Genomic DNA, 26982 nt, shown 5'->3' on the forward strand with positions numbered 1-26982 from the left:
GTTTGGGAGTAGGCTACCTTTGCGAATCGGTTCGTTTGGGCTGTTCATTTCACAGAACATGTCAACCGAGTCATCCCTCAAAGTTCCGGTGGGCGTTCAACATTTTATTTTTGCAGTATAATAGCTGTTTATCAATATGTTGTTTAAAAAATAGCGTCAAACTTTGTGTTGTTTATTGTTTCGTAAAAAACATCAGTGTTCCCATTGCAATATTCATAAAAGTGCTAATTATTAAACATAAAATATTCCCAAATGTTGTGAGCAATATTGTCCCAGCAGGGCCATAAAACACATTGTTTTTCTGAAGTGTGACGAATATGGCTATTTGTTATCAAAGTGGGCTTATCCAAACCGACTGATCCGTATTGAGACGTAAAAGATTCATTTGTTTGTAGAATACTTTTAATGCTATAATATGTAAAATGTCTCACTTTAATGAATTTTAATCTAACAACTTTTCATTATTAGCCTATTTCTTTTTGCACAAATGATGTTGCTCCATCAATATTACAAAATAAATAAATAAAAAGTATATATATTATTATTATTATTTTCCCTCCAATCTTGATACCTTCTGTGAGCAGAAAAAAAGCAAATTTTCCTGAAAGTGTGACTTTATCCCCGTTGTACCCTACTCCTAAACAGACTCATAACCGTCGAGCGAACCACAAACGCTTTGCGAATCGAATGAACCGATTCACTTAAAAGAATCGTTTGTTCGCGAATCGTACATCTCTGCTCCACAGGCGCTCTCAGCGGAGTCTTCATGAGGAACACATGTGGGAGCATCTTTACAAACTTATGTACAGGCTTAAAAACACTTCATTTTGTTTGGCTCGTCGACTGTTAAACTACAGTTCCGAACCGTAAACACGGGTGAGGATTAAAAAACTGACATGAGAAAAAACTCCGCGGCTTTAACAAAGATTCAGACATTTGAAGGATGAATTTATCATATCCATACACACTTTGTCTTTTGCTATCCGTCTTATCAACGTACGACTGTAACGAGGCGATACAGGTGAGTGTGGGCATTTATAATAAAATACTAGTATTTTATCATTTATTAAATATATTTATATAATGCATCATATTTCAAATATGTACGTATTTCCATTCCAGTTGCAAAACATCTGGAATGTTGCATTGGCAATGAAAGCAACAACAATTAGTTGGGCTAACATTTGATAAGAAGGTAGCCTATATTTATCTGAATACCCAAAAAGTATGGAGTTATATTTGTGCCACAATTCTGCGCGCACAAAATAATATTTTGAGCGCACAAAAAATGTTCTGCGCGCGCAAGATGATATTTTGAGCATGCAAAAAGGCATGCAAAAATACAGTATATTTTCAAATAAACTGTATTCTAGCACAAAACTGATTTTAATTGGCTCAAAATGAATTTATCTTTGCAAGAAGATGCATTGCTTTACAAACCTGTGTTTAAGCGTGTGCAAAATAACTTTTTGTGCACTCAAAATATGATCTTGTGCATGCCGAATTTTTTTTTTTGCACTCAAAATATCATATTGCGCATGCAAAATAACTTTTTGTGTGCTCAAAATATCATCTAGCATGTGCAGAATGTTTTTTTATTTATTTTTTTGCACTCAAACTATCATCTTGAGAGTGCAGAATTGTGGCACATTTATAACTCCATAAAAAAAGTGTCCAAAAAAGTATTGTGCCACAATAAACTGTATGAATGCCATTACATTACATATCAAAATATCAAGGCAAGTGGCGTCTGCATACACTTCATTTTTCTAGTGTCCCTGTGGACTTGATAGTGGATTTATGAAGTCAGTTACCCTCAGGTTCACATTCACACAGGTGTTTGTGCAGAGTAACCACAAGTGTAGTTCAAGTTTGACAACTAGAAAGAGTCTAGCTATTGTTTGACCATTGAATGCTTGTTGCGTGCCTTTGCTATCTTTTTAAAAAGAAATGCCTCTTAGCTTGAAATTTCAATACAATGACATTCATAAGCCACACAAATGTTTGTGTTCTTAACTGTTGGAGACCTTCAAAGCTTTATCATTAAATATGTTTGATGCATTTTTAAAAATTTTGTTTTGTAAAGATCTGCCTTTATTTACCAAGGCAAAAGCTTGGTGAATTTTCAACCCAATGCATTTCCTTTCTCTTCCAACAAGAGTGTAACTGCAATGATAAACATACAGAAGTCCGACCCTTTGGACAGAAGTCCTTTGGAGACATCTGCCTAACAGCTTCTTGTTAAACTGCCATGAAACAGCGGCAAAAAAAGAGAGGTTAGACTCTTACATGTGGTTTCTGGAGTGGACCGTAGAGGTTGCCCAATGACCGAATGCACATTCCAAATGCATTTGGGACAACATTAATGTGGATAAATTGATCTTAACTGGAGTAATATTTGTATTTCTAAGGGAACTTGGTTGGCTACTTCTCTGGCATGCTGGCACGTTGATTACCACCTAAACATTGGCCTGAGCTTTCATGTTATACCCCACTGCAGTAACCTTAATGCATGACATCACCCACAACATCTGGCCTTGATAATTCGTATGTGCCATTATTCGTTTTCATACCAAGCTGATGTTTAGTGGGAATGTTCCTTGCAATAGTTTTTGATGTCCAATATCTCCTTCAAATGAGGCTGTGCTCTTTGAATCAAGCGACTCTGTAATTAAGGGATAACTTTTTGCCATCAAATTGTAACCAGGTGCTCTGTTGGTTGCCTAACTGGACTTTGGGGTTTTATGCCATAGGGTTGTATGGATAAGCAGAGGGTGATGGGGATATTTCGTCAAATGGAGAAGTTTCTAAAAGGACAAGAGATCCGATTCATGGAAGGGCTTCGGATTATGAAGTCCAAACTCACCAATCTTCAAAACTCTGTGTCCAAGTTCCCACAAGCAGACCAGTCCTCATGTAAGTAGGCTGTGACATAACACATAACATATTATATACAGTTGTAGCCAAAAATATTGGTACCCTTGGTAAATGTGAGCAAAGAAGGCTATGAAAAAAGGTTTTTATTGTTTATCCTTTTGATATTACATTCAAAATATTCACAAAAATGTAACCTTTAATTTAAGTTAACTAATTGAAAGGGGGATGAGGGACAACTCTCATAATTAAACAAATATTTTTCTCCAAAACACATTTTCCACAATCATTAGCACCCCTTGAAGAGTAAAATGTATCTGAAGTAGAGCTGTCAGAATTAATTCGTTAACACATGCGATTAATTTTTAAAGTTTAACGCGTTAATTTTTCTTAATCACAATTAATGCATTTACCCTTAATGCAGCATAAATACTTATGTGAAGGGCGGAAACTTTGTAATGTGTCCGCCTGGAGTCATTACACTGATGCACACTTCACAAACAGACACAGCACTAGAGCCCTTCTACCAAGAGTGTCTACAAGATTAACATAAAATAGTAGTGATGCACCGAAATGAAAATTCTGGGCCAAAACCCAAAATTCAGGATTTTTTTTTTTAATACCTATTTTAAAATATATTTTTTTATATATATATAATTTTATTAATATTATTCTTTTTAATTAATTTCACGAATTTAGTGAATCTGAATTGAAAAACTACAAACCATCACACTTTTATTTAAAGTAACGCACCAAAATTTCAAACTTTCTGAACTCTGACTGAATGTTTCCGCTGAGAGCAGGTGTTTATGATGTAATTTGGGCATCTGGAGTTGCTGGCTTCAGACCTCAGCTCTAGAGCATTGTAAAACATACTTCAAAGCCTTATATGAAAAACGTAAACCTGCAGGCTGGTTTAGATTGGTGCAGGCGATTTTCATCTCTCAAGTAGCCTTAATGGCAATGGAAAACCACTCTGTAGAGCTGGAGCCATTGGGAAGCTATGATGAGTGCTTTGGCATTCAAAATCAAAAGCAAACCAAAAACTATTGAAATTCTTGGGCTTAAACAAAAGTGATTCTTTTGATACATAACTAATCATTAAGTAAGCTCCACCGCTTTGAATACTGTTGCTCGCTCAGGCAAACTTTATGGAAATTAATTGGACATTTCTGTGAACAGCAGGATTTTCCAACATAGTTTAATGACAACTTGTAATAATTCGTACAATATGGCAAAATAGTAAAATATCGGACGACTTGGCTTGTGCAATAGGCACAAGTTTTATTTTCAAAGAGACCAACCAAGGTTAGATTAGTGGTGGGGAGTGGTGTAGTGGGCTAAAGCACTAAACTGTTAATCAGAAGGTTGCTGGTTCGATCCGCACAGCCACCACCATTGTGTCCTTGAGCAAGGCACTTAACTCCAGGTTGCTCCGGGGGAATTGTCCCTGTAATAAGGGCACTGTAAGTCACTTTGGATAAAAGCGTCTGCCAAATGCATAAATGTAAATGTAGATTTGGGGTTTGGGTTAGTGGTTAGTGGTTAACTTTGGAAAATACAACCAAAACCGTGCGCTTACACAAAGACAGACAACAGAAAACAAGACAGACTAATTGCAGCCGTTGCCAGCCAAACATCACTTCAGTCTATTATGATGGACTTCAGAGGATGAACTGATGCCAACTCCAACCATAAGACATGGGATACTTCATACACCATTGCCTGAACCTTGGACTTAGGATAGACCTCACCAAAATGACCGGCCAGTTGAACTGCTATGCACCTATCTGACCTCGGTCTAATGATGGACTTCACTCTTGGAAAGGAATACATAGACTATCAATTAATTGCCAACAAACAGCCTTCATCAGCAAAATAACAAGGACAATTGCATCAATGTGAACTTCTGAAGTTATTCTAGGATGAACTTCAAAGACATTAGCAATTAATCTTACAGTTCATACAAAGTCTTTGTTTAAACACTGACCCTTAACACTTAATTAGTTCATTTTAAACCATGACTTGCACTATACATAAGTAATATTGCCATTATATTCGTGATGTTAGCCAGAGGGGAACTGGCCCCCACAGTGAGTCTGGTTTCTCCCAAGGTTATTTTTCTCCATTAACCAACATCTTTGAGTTTTGTGTTCCTTGCCACAGTCGCCTTCGGCTTGCTCACTGGGGTTATAAATACAATGATTATTTAATTACTTATTTTTAAACACTATTCACAATCGTATTTTTATCAAACTACACAATGATGACTCTTATCCCTTTCCCCGCCAGCGTTTTTAAAAAAAAGTTGCCAGCCACCGCCAGGGTTTTTCACGATTTTCGCTAAACTTTAATGGCCCGCAGAATATTTTCTTCCATGAATATATGAAGATGCTATATATCACAATAAAGATCTGGGCCTCTGCTTTTAGGCAAAAAAACCGATTTTATTTTATCTTCATTTGTTCTTTTTTTATTGCGACTTGAACAGAGCTAGGTTTTGTCAAAAAACAACATTTCAGACAAAAAGCTGAGAAAAAGGCATGTTTATGTCTGATATTTTGAGCTTCTCAATACTCCACTTCTTCATGTTTGAGACGATCGCAGTCTGTTTCTTTGATCAAAGAGTTGCGTACTCTTTCAAAACATGCGGAGGGGTCTTCCTTACCGTATAACACCTAAAACACGGAAACCCGGAAAATTCCGTGTTTGGCGGGGAAAGAGTTAAGACATTATAGACATTAGAGTTTCATTTAATGTTAATGCATGATTTTCTGTAAAGCTGCTTTTAAATGATGTGTGTTGTGAAAGGAACGATACAAATAAAATGGACTTGACTTGACTGACACAGTCCTGTCAGACCAAAACCCAGACTGACAGAGTGACAGGGCCGTGACAACAAGAGCGTGCAATACATGTTCATTTGCGAATAAGGGATGGCAAATTTAATCCATAGCATGCACTTCTAAAGATTTGGAAAAGGACATAATTGTTTGGATAATTTTAGTAAAAGCTGTTGAAATCTCTCCAAACACACAGAACATTCATAGACTTACTGTACGTTAGAAGAGAGCAAAAGCATGTCTGATAATATGGTGGACAGCAACAGTTGCAAAGGTTGGATTGGTCAGTAATGTTTCTTAAAGTGAGGCTTAGTGAAGGGTCAATTTGTGTAACTGGCTGATGGCTGTTTTAATCTGGAAAATCAATGGGGTTACACTGAAGGGCCTTCTCTCATATCCAGTTGGTGACCATTGAAATGCTTTATGATCAAATGATTTGCCAAATAAATATGTATTCAGTCAATAAACAAAGTTGGTTTTGGAAAGTAGTTACTGCATGGAGTCTATAATAAATGAGCTGAAATGCCGCAAAACGCCAACAAATAAAAGATCTCTCTGAATCTGGAACTGTTTGTGTTTTATAAGCATGAAATGACTTCCTTCCTTAAAAAGGAATGGTCTGGCTAGTTCTTGACGTTCGGAAAGGAGACCAAGGTCTGCCACAGTATTTTATAGCTGAAGTTAGGGCATGTGCAGTTGTGTCATTTGGCCCATGTTGAAAGTGATCAAGGCTTCATGAACTGGGCTTGGCTGCAGGAATGATCAAGTGTTACTTTTATTTGTAGTGGCCAATGCTTGACAGGGAAAAATTTAGCAGATTCCAGTGGTCATCTTCTCTACTGAAGCACCGATATGAAACAACACAGGTCATTGTGCCGTTCTCTCTTTTCTAAAAGCAACTCTTTAAAATGCATTTAAATTCACATTCTCACAGTGTGTGGTTTTTATTCAAAGTTTTCATGCGTAAGTGGTTCCCTTGCATCCGGCAATGGGGCTGGGGAATTTAAAAGTGACTCTGAAAAGCTACACTTATAATAAATGCACAATAGTGTTTATTTACAATGTTTTTTTTTATATGCTAACATGATAATACCATGTTTTCTATGCATATAACATGGTAATACCATGTTGTACTTACCATTTTACATGGTAATCATTCCAAGGTAATTTTTGAACCATTATAGATAAGATGAATCAAGCATTTTATAGAGCAGGACCAACATATTGACATTGGCCATTTTTGGGTTCTTTTTATGATTATCGTATATTGCTTAAAGGTGAAGTATAAGATAAACATAAAATATCTTTCACAACTCATTTTGCATACTTGTGGTGTTAAAAAAGTATATAAAAAATATAGGTTTTTCATTAGGAATTGACTGGATTGTGAAAAGTGGTCTCTATATGACAGTGGTGGGAGGGCTTGGTGATGTCAGCCAAAAGAGTAAAGTCATTTACCTTCATTTAGGCGGTGCAATTCATGATAATCAAAAAGACAACAAGTTTTAGTCTGGAATTAAGTGCATCAGCTAATTGTATGACCAGGAACATTTTTAACCGTCCTATTGCATGCAGAATCTGAATACACCTTTTATATTTGTGGGTCAATTTTGACTTGGGTGGAGTTTAAGCTTATAAATCATTCAAGTCAAGTCATTTTTATTTGTATAGCACTTTTCACAACACACATCGTTTCAAAGCAGCTTTACAGAAAATTAAACTGTAATATCTATAAAGTTTTAGAGTCATCATTGTGTAATTGTACATAAATAATGAATGAAATAGTTAAATAATCATTGTATTTATAACCCCAGTGAGCAAGCCGAAGGTGACTGTGGCAAGGAACACAAAACTCCAGAAGATGTTGGTTAATGGGAGAAAACCCGACTCACTGTGGGGGCCAGTTCCCATTTGGCTAACATCATGAATATAATGTAAATATGACTTATGTATAGTGCAAGTCAAGGTTGAAAATGAGTAAACTAATTAAGTGTTAAGGGTCAGAGTTAAAAAATAAAATTTGAACTCATTACCTACGGTTTTCATCTAGACTATATTGTAAGTCATTAATACGTTTTAACTGTTCATACGTGTAAAAATCATTCTATTTTGGGCATGTTAACTGACAGATATAGAAGTTAAATAATGAATATGCCATTTTGTTTTTAGAAGTAATAAAATGTAGAAATTCTTTGACATTTCAAAATATACATTAACTACAGCAAAACCAGTGTGATACATGTGAAGACATATTTTTTATCAACATTTCTCTGAAACATTATCTTAATAACATTATCTTATCTTAATATAACATAATATTCCATTTATATGAACATCTAATGTGAGAATGAGTAATGTTCCTATTACTCATAACTGCTCAATACAACTTGGTGGTCAAAAGTTATAAAACCAACGTACTAACTTCATCAAACAGCTGTACAATCAAGTATACAACATGAATACTTCTTTACTATGTTTTTAAGATGCATCTATTGTATTTACTCTCATGAACTGTTGAATGTTGATGTGTGAGTGTGATGTAAGCTGGTTTGGCATCAGATGACCGCAGAGTATAATGTGGACAATTTCCTCTTTCAAGCCCGATTTAGACTGATGTGTGCATGAACAAAATCATACTACACCCCCTTTAGACAGTTGTACCTTTGATTTAGATTATTGGTTAAGTTTGTTACATCTGTAAACATGAATGTGTGTTTTGTACATGAATGTGTGTGTGTGTGTGTGTGTGTGTGTGCATGTTTGTAAACAATATTCAGTCCCAGTGAGAGATACAAAAGTGTGTGCGTGAGTTTAGGAAAGAGGCTAAATGTACAGTAAGTGTTTATAAGTAAAGAAAACCTACATAAATCATGTGCAAAGCCATAATTGATGTCCGGGTCAAAATTGACCCGTGAACACAAAATTTAATAAGTCTGAAAAAAACATATTTTGTGTATTTTGATAGTCTTGACAAAGTCACAGCGTTTGGTTTCCATACTAAAAACGATGTGGTATTAAAAAATTATTGTCTACCTCTCCAGGGTCAAAAATGACCCAAACACAACAGGAGAGTAAATAAAATAAAGAGTGTCAATTTTGTTGTTGATTTTCATGTTAACCAATTAGACATGAACAACATACAAGCGCTGGTCCTTATTGTTCTACTTGGCACATGTTTTTTTGTTTCCCTGTTCGTAAGCATGTTTGAAATGAGGCATTTCCCATCTTTTCCCATGACAGACTCAACACTTAGGAACAGATGCCTGCCTTCTGGCAAAATATCCCAACATTTTTGCATGCAGTGACCTCTTTCTTCCCCGACATTCCACCTTAACCCCGCTACTTTATCTCTCTTTCTCTTGGCATGTTATCTCCAGCCCAATTCTCGTGTCCATCTCTGGTGGCTCCAACCCACGGAAGGAAGTTTGGCTCCAAGTACCTGATGGGCCATGAGGTCCATTTCACATGTTCTCAGGGTTATCACTTGGTGGGGCCAGGGACACGCGTGTGTCAGGAGAACGGCACCTGGAGTGGTGTCAGTGTCGTCTGTAGAGGTGTGTCAATAAGCTTCAACTTGATATTCATCATACACTTTCAACTGTGGAACCTCAATGAGTGGCTATTAACATTTACATTTACATTTATGCATTTGGCAGACGCTTTTATCCAAAGCGACTTACAGTGTCCTTATTACAGGGACAATCCCCCCTGAGCAACCTGGAGTTAAGGGCCTTGCTCAAGGGCCCAACAGTGGCATCTTGGTGGTGCTGGGGCTTAAACCCCTGACCTTCTGGTCAGTAACCCAGAGCCTCAACCACTGAGCCACCACTGCCCCATTAGTGTGCACTAACTAAAGTTTTACACCTAAAGAAATGAATGGCACTTATAAATTGATGAATGCTTTGTTGCTTTTGCACGATGATGCAGTAATGCCAACGGGCGTCAGTATAAAGACCAAGACCACTGTCGAATTGGCCAGAAAACAATGAAACACATTACATGGGCCGCATTTCCACTGACAACCAATTACATTTTTTTCACAGATTTCTGGCATAGATTAGATCATGTTGCACGCTTGCAAACAACAACAACAACATGGGATTGAATTGTTTGGGCCACTTTCAAATTTTGATTCTGGTCACCAATTCTCATTTAAAGTTAGTCTGTCATTGTTACATGATAGCAAGAGTGATTAATATTATATATCTGAAGTGTATCATTTTTGCATCACTAGCATCACCAACCGGAATTGCAAAAAATAAACCGATTTCAAACAGCTTTCCCGAATACTCCCCTCGTCTACTGTTGATTGCACAAACAGATAGTCCTGCATATTAAAGAAATATTCAGGGTTCAAACTTGAAAGGGGTCAATTTTTGGAGGGTTTAAAGGCAGAAATGTGATGCTCATAGTTTTATAAAAGCACTTGCATTAATCCTTCTGTTAAAACTTGTGTATTTTTTTTAGCTGTACAGTTGCTTAAATCGTTGGTTTTATGGTCGTTTTAGGGTTTACGCATTATGTTGTCATGGCAACGAAGTTGTAAAATTGGATAACTTAACACAGAAAAGGTTAGTAAGTGATTTTTATCACTAAAGTCATGTTAACGCGCATATTATTGCTTGTGGCTAAACGTTTGAAATGTAGAGAATTGTTTACGTTACGGATTGGCCCCATTCACTTCCATTGACTGTCAAGATTTTAGCTCTTTATTTAAAGAGGGACACGTTGAAATATTGTTTTTGTGGTAATCAACATTAGGCAATTAATGCTGTCGATTGAGCTTAACTTGTATTGAACCCGGAATATTCCTTTAAGATGGGAAAGGAGAACGAATTTTAACATCGAAAAAGTTGCACGCTTTAGATTTAAAAATTTTACATTCTTCTGCATCTGCGTGTGAAATTACCCACTTCAGCAAACCTTTCTTCAGGGTTCCTGTGGATCCTTAAAATATTTTAAAATGTGTTAAATTCAATTTTCTAAAATTGAAGGTCATAAAACGCCTTAACCTGTTGATACGCAACCCCTTTTTGAGCACAAACCATGAAAATGGCATACCTGATCTTATATGGTTGTATTTACGGGATCCTTTGGAGTATGGAAACAGTTGTAGTATCTTTTGAAAGAAGACACTTTGGGCTTTATTTCCCAAGTTTCAATATTAATATATGTTAATATTTATTAAAGTTAGAGAAGCTTAAGTTTATAGTAATGGAAATATTTTGTACTGAACATGTTTTTATAATCTAAAAAAAAACAATAATAAAATTGCCAAGACAACCCAGAAATACAATGTTCTCAAAGCCACGAGTCTGAAGAAGTTACGTTTCAGATTTGAAGATGATCGAATAAAAAATGAGGTTCCTGCAGCTTTTTACTCTGTAAAATCGCTGCCGGTGTACAGAGTAATATTAAGGCTCCGCCTTTCAAGACGACACAAAATCTGACGGCACTGATCGGCTATTCTGAATAAAACTACGCCCCATTTTTAAAAATAGACTTTGGAGACGGGCTCGTTTTGTTTATGAGACTCTAATATATAAGATCATCTACAGTTTTACAACATGAATGCTGCTCAGATTGTAGTTTGTTGAAGAACGATGATGAAGGGTAATTCTTTCAGGAGAGATCTCATGTAAACAATGGAGAATATATGAATATTTCCCAGATTTATCACTTTTATGGACAAAAATTGCTATTGGATGTTTTTCAATGAACGCTTGTCATGGACGATTGACCCAAGTGTGTTGAACTGGATTCATCTGCCGATCACATTATTATCGCATCAGCAAAATCCTATATCGGCCGACCCCTAATTCATATGTTTTGATATACTGCTACATAAACCAATTTTAATATGATGTATACATATACATACATACATATACACATATGGAAAACATATCTTGAGTATTTTAATCTTGCAGATACCCTGTTTGGCTGATGAGCAGTGTTAAGGCCTTGTTGAATGTGTTCCCCAGCATGTTTAATTAAAAGAATAACTACTCTGCACTATGTAACTATATCTGGCTTATTGAATACGTGGAATTCCTGGACTAAGATACAGAGACTGCCGTTTTACTGTTGCGAGCTGGTAATCTAAAATCCCATTCAACAGTACTGAGATAGTGTCGGAATACCTCTGCATGTGAAAGAAACTGTGAACAGCACTGCTTGGGTACGGTACACTACACATAGTTACACACACAGATAAGCTGTGCGTAAAGAAAGAGGGGCATTCTTCGCCGTTGAGCTGCACTGAATGAAGCTCTCGTTAAAGTAGCATTAAATGTCTCGAAACGCAGGAAAACACCTGTTCTTGCATTCCTGTCCACGGTGCCGTCTCAGTGGCCTTCATGCTTCGAGTCCAATCAGCTGGATGGGATACTGTAAAAAGAGCCAGCCTCAGAGTTCATGTTTCAACTCGGACTGATATTACACTACCAGCCAAATGTCTGGACACACTTTTTCATAATCTTAAAAAGTTTTTGATGTCAAGGCTTATCGTTAAATGCTTCAAATTAGTTTTATAGACACAAATAAATTGTGCATACATGTAAATTTCTTTACAAAAACTTCACTTACAATTGCGCTACTTTTGCGTGCAATGTGTCTTATTCACTACATTTTACATTTACATTTATGCATTTGGCAGAAGCTTTTACCCAAAGCGATTTACAGTGCACTTATTACAGGGACAATCCCCCCGGAGCAACCTGGAGTTAAGTGTCTTGCTCAAGGACACAATGGTGGTGGCTGTGGGGATCGAACCAGCAACCATCTGATTACCAGTTATGTGCTTTAGTCCACTACGCCACTAAGCACTTGCGAAGTGTTTCACCGCTATTCAAATGCACTTTGGATCATTTATATGTATAATATTTTCCATCTGAAATGACTAAATATTAAATGAAATAAAAGACAATAAAATGCAAAGTAATCTCTTCAGTAATCAAAATACTTTTTGAATGTAACTGTAGTGGAATACAGTTACTTATATTTTGTATTTTAAAGGGTTAGTTCACCCAAAAATGAAAATTATCCCATAAATGACTCACTGTCAAGCCATCTTAGGTGTATATGACTTTCTTCTTTCAGCCAAACACAATTGGAGTTATATTAGCTTCATAATGGGAGTGAATGGTACCTTAGATTTTAAAGCCCAAAAAAACACATCCATCCATCTAAAAAGTAATCCATACGGCTCCAGGGGGTTAATAAAGGCCTTCTGAAGCAAAGCGGTGCATTTTTGTAAGAAAAATATCCATATTTATAACTTTATAGACTATAATCACTGGCTTCCGGTAACGGCCGTCCGTGCGTTCACGAGAGAGCCAATAGCGTATAACTCTGATTGTGTTTTTCCAATTGCGATTGAAGAAGAAAGTCATATACAACTAGGATGGCTTGAGGGTGAATAAATTAGGGGATAATTTTCATTTTTGCATGAACTAACCCTTTAAATACCTAAATACCTAGAAAATAACAGTAAAAAGTAATTTTTATGTTAAGTTATGCACAAGAGAAAAACAAATCTAAGTTGCATCAAACAGCACAAGCCCTCTATAATGCACATGATGTGGCAACAGGTTTCACTACAGTAAAGTAACGTCACTGACAGAGTTTCTCTATGCACGGTGCACAGATCTGACTAATTGATAATTAAATTAGTTGTCGATCATTACATATGTAACGGGAGCCAACTGGTACATGATAGCTGTGCAGCGTGCTTTGGCGACTCACATTAGGGGCTGTAGCCTTTAGCCTTCTTGTTAGCATGCCTGCCTCCATGACGGAGAAGCCGGTTCGAATCCAACCTCCTATGACGGAGACGCCGGTTCGAATCCCACCCCCCATGACGGAGACGCCGGTTTGAATCCCACATTCCATGACGGAGACGCCGGTTCGAATCCCGCTTCCCATGACGGAGACGCCGGTTCAAATCCCGTCTCCCATGACGGAGACGCCAGTTGGAATCCCGCCTCCCATGACGGAGACGCCGGTTCGAATCCCGCCTCCCATGACGGAGATGCCGGTTCGAATCCCGCCTCCCATGACGGAGACACCTCCCATGACGGAGACGCTAGTTTGAATCCCGCCTCCCTTGACGGAGACACCTCCCATGACGGAGACGCTAGTTTGAATCCCGCCTCCCATGATGGAGACGCCGGTTCTAATCCCGCCTCCCATGACAGAGACGCCGGTTCAAATCCCGCCTCCCATGATGGAGACGCCGGTTCGAATACCGCCTTCCATGACGGAGACACCGGTTCGAATCCCACCTCCCATGAAGGAGATGCCGGTTTGAATCCTGCCTCCCATGAAGGAGACACCGGTTCAAATCCCGCTTGTAGCAGGTCGAGCAGGACCGGTTACACATACATAATTCACATACTTCCTTTAGTGTTATTTCATAGTTTTTATGACTTTACTGTTACTCTAAAATGTTGAAAACTGTAATACTATTGAAGTCAAAAACTTTGCCAGGTTAATTCTCAATTTTTTGGTGTAAAGTCTCAGTAGGCAGGGGTTAAGCTCATGCTCACATCTCATTAAAGTTGGCCTGTGGCCTGATAGCACACAACTATTCTAAGCATGCTATTGATGACTTCCTTTAATATTGCTGCTAGCAGCATTTGAGACATTCCAAGTGGTACAGTCAGGCAGGAGCGTGCATACTGCATTGTGTTTGAAAAATCGTGCATACTGCAGTGTGTATGTGTGCACTTAAGAGGAAAGTTTATGAAGACAGCACAGACAGTGTAATGTCTGTATTCAAGTAGGTGGGTTTAAGTGGGTCTATTTTGGGAGTTCTGCTTCCGAAAGCACCTTTGAGAGAGGGTGAAAAAACATAAATGTGTTCATGGGGAGTTCAGAAATATTTCGGCGACTGAAGAGAACCATTTACATCTGCAAATTCTCTTGCTTAAGCCTCCTGGGAAAGAAAATAAACAAGGGAAGGATTGCGAGCACTGATCTCGAAAGAATAATTCCTTGGCCAGAAAGCCCAAACTTTATACCTTGATTTTCTCACTGACTCTACGTGTCATTCTGGGATACCCTATCTTCTCCACATTTTGAGGAACTCTGGTGCATTTCTTTTCATATTGAATCCCCCAATGTTGCTTAAACACAATGTTACTACTACTACTGAAGGAGAGCAATGCATCTGACAATGAACATTCAATGCATTGATGGACAGTATGCCAGTTGTTATGGCAAAATTAACACATAGGCGCGAAGCAGGACCCTATTTATTACATGGCTACATTGAAATGTAATACATAAATTGATATGAATATCAATATTAGTTGAAACTAAAATAGCTTAACCTCTTCAACTCCAAAAGGGGGCGTTATGTCGCAAAAATGTTTAAGCTTAAAATATCCAAGTCTCGGGATACATAAGTCAGGCATTTGGGGTATCATTTGAAAGCTTAGAATCTGAACTTTTCATAGATAACCATCACTTCTGAATTTGTTACATGAAATAACAAAATATGGGGTGAAAATATTTGCGTCAAAAATCAACGCCTCCTAGAGGTCGTGTGGTAGAAATATAATATAAATATAAAGGTCTTTCGCATAGCACTTAAATAGACAAATCATATATCAAATGAAAGCTCTCATTCTCTGGAGTGCAACTGTACAGTCAATTTTGTGTCCTAATACCACAGTTTGAAAGACTTTCAAAAGGATCACAAAGTGAAATATGATATTTGTAAGACATCAAATACAAACTTCTCTTTTATGGAGCAATTACTGCTGCTGTAAGACCCGAATAGCTAATTGTTTTTATATCTGCTACTTTACCTTAGGCAGTCTTCTAAAATATTTGCCACTTTTTACTTGACTGTGAACTTGCTTGCATGAATGGGGTGGCTGTGGCTCAGTTGGTAGAGCGGGTCGGCCACTAATTGCAGGGTTGGTGGTTTGAATCCTGGCCCACACAACTCCACATGCCGAAGTGTCCTTGGGCAAGACACTGAACCCCAAGTTGCTCCCAATGGCAGGCTAGCACCTTACATAGCAGCTCTGCCGCCATTGGTGTATGAATGTGTGTGTAAAGTGCTTTGAATACTGTTAAGGCTTAAAAAGGCACTATATAAGTGCAGACCATTTAATCCAATGTTATATATTAGATGTCCAGAACAAAAGATGCGGTCCAGCAGGAAAAGCATGCTAAACAAATCATAAGAATGTATATCTTATCGACTATTGAAGATAAAATGTTATCATAATCCTGTTAGGGGGAGTATCTAAGCTTTCTAATGACACCTAGATTGAGCTTTTAGTCCACTCAGATGCCGAGATATTCGATGAAACAACAAGGGTGGTGCGTGAACTGAAAATTAGACTGAATGAAAAATTGGACGAGCACATATGTGAGGGCTAAAATGAGTTAGAGTGCCACCTACATTTCAGATAATAAATATATATATATATATATATATATATATATATATATATATATATATATATATATATTAATAAATAAATAATTATAGTATTGCTGTCATCTAGTGGGATAAAATAAGACTTTTTGGAGGGGGATGGAGTGAACAGAACCAGAATTACATGCTTACAAAATTAGAAAAAAAAAATCTATTCATCATAAGATTGCAAACATATACAATATTGAACTAGCTAATTAGCTATTCTAACTTGCTTTGTGTGAGATGAAAGAGTGATACATGAGATATTAAACTAGCATAGCTAAGCAGAAAATATACAATGATCAGTTATACAGATTAGCAAAACGAGTACACGGCTTTATAGAACACTTGACTCTACAGTCTTTACAAGTAAGCTAATAAAATAACTCAAATCGATATTTAATGTCCAGTTCATTATTTACTTGGTAAGAAGCCATGTAATAAGTGGGATAACCTACAGTCAGCCAGTCATTTTCACAAAATAAACCCCTTCAGGGTGATACAAGACCCCTCAACCTGTCAAGGTTTATGACTGACGGTAGATTACTTCTCACATATTTGACCACAGAATGTTGATAAGAATTTATATTAGAGAGCTGTCTAATAATTAATTATAACATATGCCCAACTTGACTATAACACCAAATTAGGCATTAATTGCTTATCAAAAATCCAATACATTCTTGGTGTATTGTCAATATTCCACTATGGCATAAATTGTCTGTTCGTCGAGTTACAGTTGTGTCTTCTGCATGTTTATGAAAATAATAAGGCATTCATTTCATCGCAAAGAATAGCATGCATACCGAATCATTGTCAGAGCACCCCTTGTTGCAACACACCCTCTTTTAGCCCAGAAATGAACACAAATCAAATACAAAGGATCATTGCATCAGAGGGTGAGACAGATCTTAAAAACTAGGTGTTAAGGATAGTTTCCCTTACATGTGTAGCTAACAGAATCTTATCTGCTCTTCTTTAGCAAACATCTTTCAACATTTCTTCTTTGCATGGGCCTCCCAAACACTCTCATCCTGTCCATTAGAGATATTTACAGCAACGGCAGTAAATTCCCATCACGAGAGCAGATGGAAGTTTTGCCGCCTGCAGCTGCTGTAGACAGATGTTTTGTGGCACAGTAGCAGCTGTAAACCAAACCGACCTTCAACCGTTAACGATTATGGATTCAAACACCACTCACAACATACTGTGAATGTGACAGTGGCCAATTGAGAGAAACGCAGTTTTGTTTAACTGTGTTTTTAGAGGCTGCTCGACATTCCCTTAGACTACTTCTCAGTTTTGCCAATTCATTGTTGACATTCCAGGATATCTTTTACGCTTTACTGTGCAATTCTGTACGGGAAATAGGGAAGAATGTGGGCTTGTTTAATTCCAACAACAACTCAGGTGTTTTCCATGGTCTTTAGCTCAGTACAGGCAAGAAGGAAAGTTTCTGGAATATTTCAATATTTCTTTCATTTCGGATTAATGAGGATAATAGGCCCCATGATAAAGACTGTATATAATCCAAACAAAAATAAAGGCTTATTTAGTTCCTTTCTCAAGGCATGTTGAATAAACACTCAATCACGAGCCCTTAAATATTTGAAATGTTTACTGAAACTGTAAAAGCATGACTGGGTCATATTTCAGCCCAAAATAAAAAATAAATTAGAAATTACATTTGCTTAAAGAAAACAAACATTTTCTCCCCAATTTGGAATGCACAATTCCCAATGCGTTTGTTACGAATTAGCAGGGACAACGAGGGAGACAAGGTTGAGGATCCAAACGCAGTATATTTATTAATTAAACAAACACAAAAGGAACACCCGCGATGGGGAAATAAACATAAACAGAGCACAAGGGCAGGAAACACAGAGCAGGCTTACAACATAAACTAACATTCATAACAACAAACAACGATCGACAGTGACTGAACGAAAAGGCAGGGTATAAATACAAGAAGGGACCAATGAACAAACAGAACTCAAAATAACATGATAAGGTGATGAACAGAAACCAATAAGAAACTAACGAGGACAGGTGAGAACAATGAACAATGAACACGATGGCTAACAAGACTATGGAGGTACAGAAGGTTCAAAAGTGAAAACTATGGAGTGACGAAAGTATCAAAAAGGAAGACAAAGGGGAAACAGTAAAACAGGACAAGGTCATACGTTACAGCGTTCCACATTTTATTTTATTTTTTAAATAAGCAAACATGAAAGGCAGTACCAAGGAAGTACTACTGCGATGTATAAAACTTTACTATTTAAATATAGATAAATAGTAATTTTTTTAAAATAATGTAAATCAGCATAAATTAAAGGCAGTACAACAAACTACCATCTATGCAATTGAAATAATATATTAGAGTCATTTTCACAAAATTTGTCAATAAAATGTCCTGGTCTTATTTTACTCGAAAATCAAAAGAAAAAATATATTAAATTATTATATTTAAAATGAAGCCTGTTTTAGCGCCATTAATATTTTTTATATTGTGACAAATTTCATGACAAATTTTGTGAAAATGACTCTAATATATTATTTCAATTGCATAGATGGTAGTTTGTTGTACTGCCTTTAATTTATGCTGATTTACATTCATTACATTTAATTACAGAATTACAGAAAAACATCTTAATGGCCCTAAAAATACGTTTTATTAATTTATATGAATATATGGCAAAATATATATATATTTATTATACATTTATTAACTATAAATCATTGAAATAATTAAATATAATTTGTTTTATTATTTCATTTTTTATTTTCTTTTAAAAAATATATATATTATGGGGTTAAATGTGCTTATATTTTCACGACATTCACCCAGAAGAGATTAATTAAATATTATTTACTTGAATTTAAATTAATTAAATATTATTATAATTTTTTTTATTATTATTATTTACATTTTCCCTGGAAAGATTCATACAATTTTATTCAATATGATTTAATTTAGTTTAAATTATTTATATATGATTTTTTTTTGTCATTATTTAATTATTTTATTTTGGGGTTAAATGTGCTATTTTCACAACATTCATTAAATATTATTATTTATTTATTTGCTATTTTATTTCAATTTTTTATTTTTTTAAATTACATTTTCCCAGGAAAGATTAATTACATTTTATTAAATATAATATAATGTAATTTAAATTAATTACATTTAATTTATTTATTAATTTGTTGTTTTTTTAATTATTATTTACATTTTCCCTGGAAAGATTTTATTCAATATGATTTAATTTAGTTTCAATTAATTAAATATTATTTTTGTTATTATTATTTTTTTTATAAAGTTCTCTCTGCACACAGATGTGAGCGTGTGTTCCAGTAACCCGTGTCAGAACGGTGGCACCTGTGTGGAGAGTCTTAACCAGTACAAGTGCACCTGTCCACACAACTGGAGCGGGAGCCACTGTCAATACCAGACGCAGACAGGTCTGTTCTCATATCAGCGTGTCTGTGAGGTTCGTTCAACCTCTTGCTCAGGAGAGGTGTCCTGTTAAAATCTGACTAAGCAATCTGATGATTTTTCACCTGGCATGTGCTAAAACAAACTAAAATGATTCCATAGACTTACATTAAAACATGATCTCAGTGAGACCTTTCCTCTCTTTCAGCCCCTCCAGAATGGAGCGTCATGAACGATCCGGCTTTTAGCCGTAAACCTCGCTGTGCTAAAGTGGACCGGGCCCAGCACTGTAGCTGTGACGCTGGATTCCACATGAGCGGAACGTCAGACAACAGCATCTGCCAGGGTGAGTCTCACAGACCATGATTCTGTAAATCTACAGGAGGCACGTGAGATTACTGGGGTGTTTTTCTAGGGAGAAACGTCTATCTTTTAAATTTCTTTTAATTTTAAAGAAGTTTCCAGTTAGTGTGCACTAGGATGTGCCTAAAGACATTGACAGGTGCAGGAAAAAATGTAGTACACAAATAGAATAAAAGCAGGTAATAGATGTTTGTACACTGATATTAAAGCTACAAGCTAATATTAAAGCTCCATATGTGCTCTTATATATCTTATACAGATGTGAATGAATGTGAGGTTTATAAGGCTGATCGTGGAGGGCCTCTGTGCGGCCACGCCTGCATAAACGTGCCGGGATCGTACTACTGTTCCTGCCCCACAGGATATAAACTGCTCGCTGATGGAAGGAGCTGTGAGGGTGAGTGGCAAACCTAGTGGTTTGAATCAAGATCGAAAAAAGCACATGCTCTTTGAAACACTTTTGGACACCTTACAAAGATCTCCGGGGTTAAATAAAATGGGTAGATGTAGACAAATATTGAGGACGTGGAAGAGAATTGAGTGAGTCTTAAGTGAGTGAGTGGTATAAGCTTGAAAAAAATAAACGTTTTGCTTATAAAATAAGACAAATAAACCAAATGGTAAAAAGGGTTTATTTTTCTTACCACTATGACAGTAGTTGTTTTTTAAAGCATAAAACTCCATCACATCCATCTTCAACCGCTTATCCAAAGTCCGAAGGGTCGCGGGGGCAGCTGCTCCAGCAGGGGGCCCCAAATTTCCCTATCCCGAGCCACATTAACCAGCTCTGACTGGGGGACCCCGAGGCGTTCCCTGGCCAGTATGGAGATGGGGAAGCGCCAGGGGGCATCCTTACCAGATGCCCAAACCACCTCAACTGACTCCTTTACTCCGAGCTCCTCACGGATGACTGAGCTCCTCACCCCATCTCTAAGGGAGAAGCCCGCCACCCTTCTGAGGAAACCCATTTCGGCCGCTTGTACTCACGACCTAGTTCTTTCGGTCATGACCCAGCCTTCATGACCATAGGTGAGGGTAGGAACGAAAATTGCAAGTGCAATACCGCCCCCGATTCTCCGGCCAACCTCCCGCTCCATTGTCCCCTCACTCTTGACCCCGAGGTACTTGAACTCCTTCACTTGGGGCAATACCTCATTCCCTACCTGGAGTACGCACTCCATCGGTTTCCTGCTGAGAACCATGGCCTCAGATTTAGAGGTGCTAATCCTCATCCCAGCCGCTTCACACTCGACTGCCAAGTGATCCAGTGAGAGCTGAAGGTCACGAACCGACAAGCATAAAACTCAGGTTAGGTTTTATTATATTCTAGGTTATTATAAAACTAGGTTTTATTATATTCTTTTGTCATTTTATTCTCAGTTAAATGTGTTTTGTTTTAAGGATGTTTCAATATTTTTATTGAAAACATGACAAAAATACTCTGAGTACTCTATCATTTACTACTATGATGTAAAAATACTTTAGTAACATTTATGCTTATGCTTATAAAAATTTAAATGTTGTTAGATTTCTTTGAAGACAAGAAAATATGTCATTTTGCTTCTCAAGTAAATGTATCTTTTTTTTCTTTTCTTTTCGGAATGCCCAATTCCCAATGCGCTCTATGTCCTTTTGGTGTGCCGTAGTGACTCGCCTCAATCCGGGTGGCGGAGGACAAATCTCAGTTGCTCCTCGTCTGAGACCGTCAATCCGCGCATCTTATCATGTGGCTTGTTGAGCGCGTTACCACGGAGACATAGTGCCTGTGGAGGCTTCACGCTATTCTCCGCGGCATCCACGCACAACTGACCACGTGCCCCACCGAGAGCGAGAACCCCATTATAGCGACCACGAGGAGGTTACCCCATGTGACTTTACCCTCCCTAGCAACCAGGCCGATTTTGGTTGCTTAGGAGACCTGGCTGGAGTCACTCGGCACGCCCTGGATTCAAACTCGCGACTCCAGGTGTGCTAGTCCGCGTCTTTATGCGCTGAGCTACCCAGACCCCCAAATTTATCTTGTTTTTAGATTTTTTACTGGAAAAAAAAGGCACAAACACTCAGTAAGAATAAAAAAAAAACATTCTTACTGAGTATTTTTGTCTTGTTTTCCAGTAATCAATTCTTAAAACAAGATAAATTTACTTGAGAAGCAAAATAACATATTTTATGTAGTAACGTTTCTGCTTATGCTTATAAAAATATACATTTTGTTACATTTCTTTTTAGAGCCTGTTTTAGAGCCATTCACAGTTTGTAAATGTGTGCCATTACTTTCATGACCGTTACACACATTTTACCGCCAATTCTCATAACAGCAATGCTCATTATGATATTCTCGTCATGAAACATTTATATTTAAGCTGTACATGAAAATGAGAAAAAACATCTTATAATACCAAATGTGTCTTGTTTACGAAGTTTTACTGGAAAACAAGACAAAAATATATTTGTTTTGTTGCAAAAAAAATTTATTTTTGTCTTGTTTTTAACATTCTTAAAATAATACAAATTTACTTGTGAAGCAAAATGACTTGAAATGTTTTGTAATTTTCAGGAAATCCAACAAAAGTGTGTTTATGCTTATTTCTGTAAGATTTCTCTGAAAACAAAAACTTTCATTCTCCTTCTCAAGTAATTTTGTCTTCTTTCAAGGATGTTTACACATTTTTACTAGAAAGTATGAAGTATGGCAGTGCGGCAAGATATCAGAGAACTGAATGCAAATCAAAAGTCCAAACAGTCCCGCCTCTCCTAACTCACTTCTTTTCTCTCGCTCTGTTATTCCCGTCCTCTATAATTCTAATGTCTCCTTCGCTCTGGGCGCTCCAGATGTGGACGAGTGCCTTACACAACAGCACAACTGCAGTCGTGGCACCACCTGTATCAACACCGGAGGAGGTTTCCAGTGCGTTAACCCCGAGTGTCCGCGCTCCCTCGGCAACGTCAGCTATGTGAAGACCTCACCTTTGTGAGTGAGCAGCACATGCACACACAAACAATTTAAAACGTTCCAAAACCTGGTGAGTTGCCTTGCTGTCTGCTGTCCTACTGCAAATGGAACCTCATTAGTGATTGATTTGGAACGCAAACATTGCAGCAACACTCTAAAGATGCCACATCCATATTAATCAGTTTATATTAATGCATTTGGTAGTTCAATGTATATGCTTTATCAGTTTGCATGTTACCTGGGAATTGAACTCATGATCTTGGGTTTCATAGTCCATGGATATAACTGGACATTCAACGAGACAAAAAGTCTGGCGGGACTTGACTTTATCAATCAGGAATTGATTGGATGGTAAAAAGTGGTCTCTGTATGACAAGAGATTGGAGGGGAGGGGTTGAAATATAAGAAGAATTGGTGACATCAGTCAAACAGGAAAGTCCTTTTAAAGCCAGAACAAAAGATTATAAATGACAAACAATTCTTTGGAATTACGTGCACCAACGTATCGTTCAAAATAATGCCAAGAATGTGTATTATTTCGTTTTTGACGTTGACTTTAAAATACAGTATAGCTCACTAAAGCTGCGTTCACACTGCCAGCGACAAAACGACCTGATCTCACTCGCCGGTGACTTCTGGCAACACGAGCGACGGCGACCGTTGGCGACAGTATGTGGGCGTGCTAGCGACCCGACAAAGTTGAGAAATGTTTAAATGTATGCAAATGAAGAGTGACTTTTGGGAGCAGCAGCCAATACAAGAGATGGTAGAGCTCATGTGATTCTAATATTTTAATAATAATATTAATTGTAAAGAAACAGTGCTGTTTAGACTCCATACACGCCACTAGCGACCTAACCGCCAGCCACTGGCGACATGCAGCGACAAAGTAGCTGGTGGTGTGAACGCAGCTTAAGTGTTGGAACAAAGCTAATAACTCACTTAATGAGGTTTATGTGCCACTCTTAGTGCTGTCAAAGCTTCTGTTAGATATGATTGTGATTATTCTAATTAGAACATGAGAGAAAAGAGGGAGTAAAGGATGTTTTTTTAGGGTGTTTCCATAGTAAACACATGTCTGTCTCTGGGAGTCTTAAACAGGGGCTCGCTAATGGCCTCTTTAAATCACTTGCTACTTGCTTGTGGTATAATTTAAGTAGGTTACAATAATTGTTTTCTTGCATGACACTTTGATTCTTGTTTATTATACAAGTTGTTTGTTAAGCTGTCCTGAGTAGTGAACAGCCCCTTTGTGTCCGGCTAAATGTAAGAAGCAGTAATCTGCTAGTCACTAAACCTCGAAGCTTTCAGGCACACAAGCTGTTCTGTAACATGACCAGAAACACTTAAAAGTACTGCTGTCACTTTCTGGAATGGTTCATAATAAGATGTTGTGATTTTGGTGCATCTTAGAAAAAAGGGTTAATTATTTATCTGCCTTTATTCTGATTTAAGTAAATAAATAATTCAAAACTGTGTTATATTTTAGCATCTTCAAAGTAGTCACCCTTTGTCTAGAATTTGCAGACATGAACTCTTGACATTTTCTCAACCAACTTCTTGAGGTTTCACCCTGAGATGCTTTTTAAACAGTATTGAAGGAGTTCCCATCTATGTTGGGCACTTATTGGCTGCTTTTCTGTATTATTTGGTCCAAGTCATCAATTTCAAAAACTTTTTTTTTTTTTATTAAATTTTAGTTTTATAATGAAATACATTTATATAATCATATTTTTCATAATAAATATCAGACATTTTTAGGACAATAAGGATTTTTTTTTAATTATTGTCATGACAATTCTATGCTTAAATATTCATCTGCTTTTATTGTTCAAAAATACAAAAATAAATATAATAAAAATCAACAGAATAATAAATAATAATATTTTTCCATAAATAATTTAGACATATTTAAGACCATTATGATATTTTTGCATTATTTTCATGACAGTTAAGAATATTATTTTATTCTAAAACATTTAATGAAAATAAGAATAAGAAATTATTTTTAATAAAGAATATTAGACATACAGTATTTAGGACCTTTAAGATTTGTTTGTATTATTGTCATGACAATTATACATGTTCTATGCTTAATTATTTGTCTTTAAAACAACAACAAGAATAAGAAATGAACCTTTTTTATAAAGAATTTAGACATATGTAGGACCATTAAGATTTTTTGCGATATTATATCCCAAAAATAAATAAAAATACTTTTTTCATAAATAATATTAGACATATTATGGAACATAATTTTTTTTTACAATATTCTCATGACAATTAAGCATATTCTATGATTATTAATTTAATTTAGCTTTTTTTTTTTTTTTTAAATCAGAAGAATAAGAAATGATATGTTTCATAAATAATATTAAAATAATCAAAATAAATAATATGTTTGGGACCATAAAGATTTTCTTCATTATTTATCTATGCCTAATTATTCATCCACTTTTATAAAAAAATTAAGTAAAAAAAAAACAAGAATATGAAATGACTATAGATTTTCTTAATGTATATTAGACATTATTTTGGACCATAAATATATTTTGCATTAGTTTTATTCTATGTTTAATTATTTATCTGGTGCATTTCTACATAGTCTAATAATTTAAAAAAATAAAACCTCCACATGCATTTAAAATAATGTACTGATGTAATGGCTTTCTAACGGCATAGTACGACACTTAGAAGAACACTACAGGGTGTAATAAACCAAAGGTTTAGTTGGTGTTGGCCCTTATTGATACATTTTCTCTACCACAGCCAATGTGAAAGGAATCCCTGCCCAATGGAGAGCCGCGCCTGTCCGTTTGCCGCAAAGACCATTTCTTACCACTACCTATCTCTGTCCTCGAACCTGCGCACACCAGCCACCCTGTTCCGAATGGCCACCGCAACCGCTCCGGGTCGGCCGGGCCCGGATAGCCTCCGTTTTGGCATCGCCAGTGGAGGTGACGCCCGAGTATGTTCGTGATGCAGCGCTCAGACCGTCAAACCGGAGAGCTGATCCTGGTTCAACCGCTGCGAGGCCCACAAGAGCTCAGTGTGGAAGTAGAGATGGCCGAGTACGCTGACCGCAGCTTCCAAGCCAAACATCTGGCTCGAGTCAACATTCTGGTTTCGCCGTACGAGTTCTGAAGAGGGCGAGTCATCTAATTGAGCTGTAAAGTGTGTAAATTGAGTGTTGATGTTTAGACTTGGTGACCGAAAAGGCGAAGAGGATGTTCTCCTTATTGTTAAAGTTCAATGAAAGAGTTGTTCTTAGAGGCTGCTCGGATCTTGACGTCAAAAATGAAAGATATGAAATGTACAGTGGAAAGTTACTACAATTATTAAAATTAATAACTCTAGACGACTCATATAAAAATGCTTTTGCTTTAACTGCCGGTACATTTTTGTCTAAAAGGGAAGTGTGTAATTGTTTGGATGTTAAAATACTTTTACTTATCATGGTTTAATGTGCAAAGACTTATTTAGAATAAATAAATAATGATAACGAAGCCATTTGTAAGTTGTGTAAACACCGTTGCACTTTCAAAACATTGCTCTGTTGACATGTCAACTTCTGGTTCAACCAATGGTGTAAGTTTGGGGCGGGACTACCTGTTTGTAATGTACAATAGAAGAGAAGAGGTGGTAGGAGTGTTTAGGAAACCTGTTTGGAAACAGTTATTACTTTTGTAATCTCATTGTGCTAGTGGCACACACTTCACCTTTAAAGTACCAACACAAACGGCAACTTACCAGTGCGCGGCTGGATCACAAATTACAGTTATGGCCGATATGAAGCATATGCAGGGTTGTTTTAAATAGAAATGTAAATTAGACTTATAGAATCAGTTTACTATACCTACATTTCTGCACAATGTTTTTTTATGTGCCTCGGACGTATTGCGGCTTGAAATGAACACTAGAGGCGCTATAACAATAATGACTTTTATTTACTTTCGCACAAATCATGAGTAAAACAACAGATTATCAGTTCATAAACATTTACTTTTCGACCTGTTCCTCACACAATGCTATCTTATGACAACTAAACACTTTTACTATAGCGCGTGACTTG

The 26982-nt window shown here is 36.9% G+C and overlaps 1 protein-coding gene across 1 annotated transcript; it reads left to right on the top strand.

Annotated features, from left to right (window-relative positions):
- The first annotated feature begins 738 nt into the window (after positions 1–738).
- Positions 739–26982, top strand: LOC127660438 (fibulin-7). Its single transcript, XM_052150655.1, is given in 9 exon segments — positions 739–1021; positions 2754–2916; positions 9095–9271; positions 19495–19620; positions 19803–19940; positions 20217–20354; positions 22790–22928; positions 25680–25876; positions 25879–26982. Coding segments are annotated over 9 exon segments (1332 nt in total). The 5' UTR covers positions 739–943; the 3' UTR covers positions 26055–26982.

This window comes from Xyrauchen texanus, chromosome 20 (assembly GCF_025860055.1).
Source record: "Xyrauchen texanus isolate HMW12.3.18 chromosome 20, RBS_HiC_50CHRs, whole genome shotgun sequence".
In the NCBI taxonomy this organism is placed as follows: domain Eukaryota; kingdom Metazoa; phylum Chordata; class Actinopteri; order Cypriniformes; family Catostomidae; genus Xyrauchen; species Xyrauchen texanus.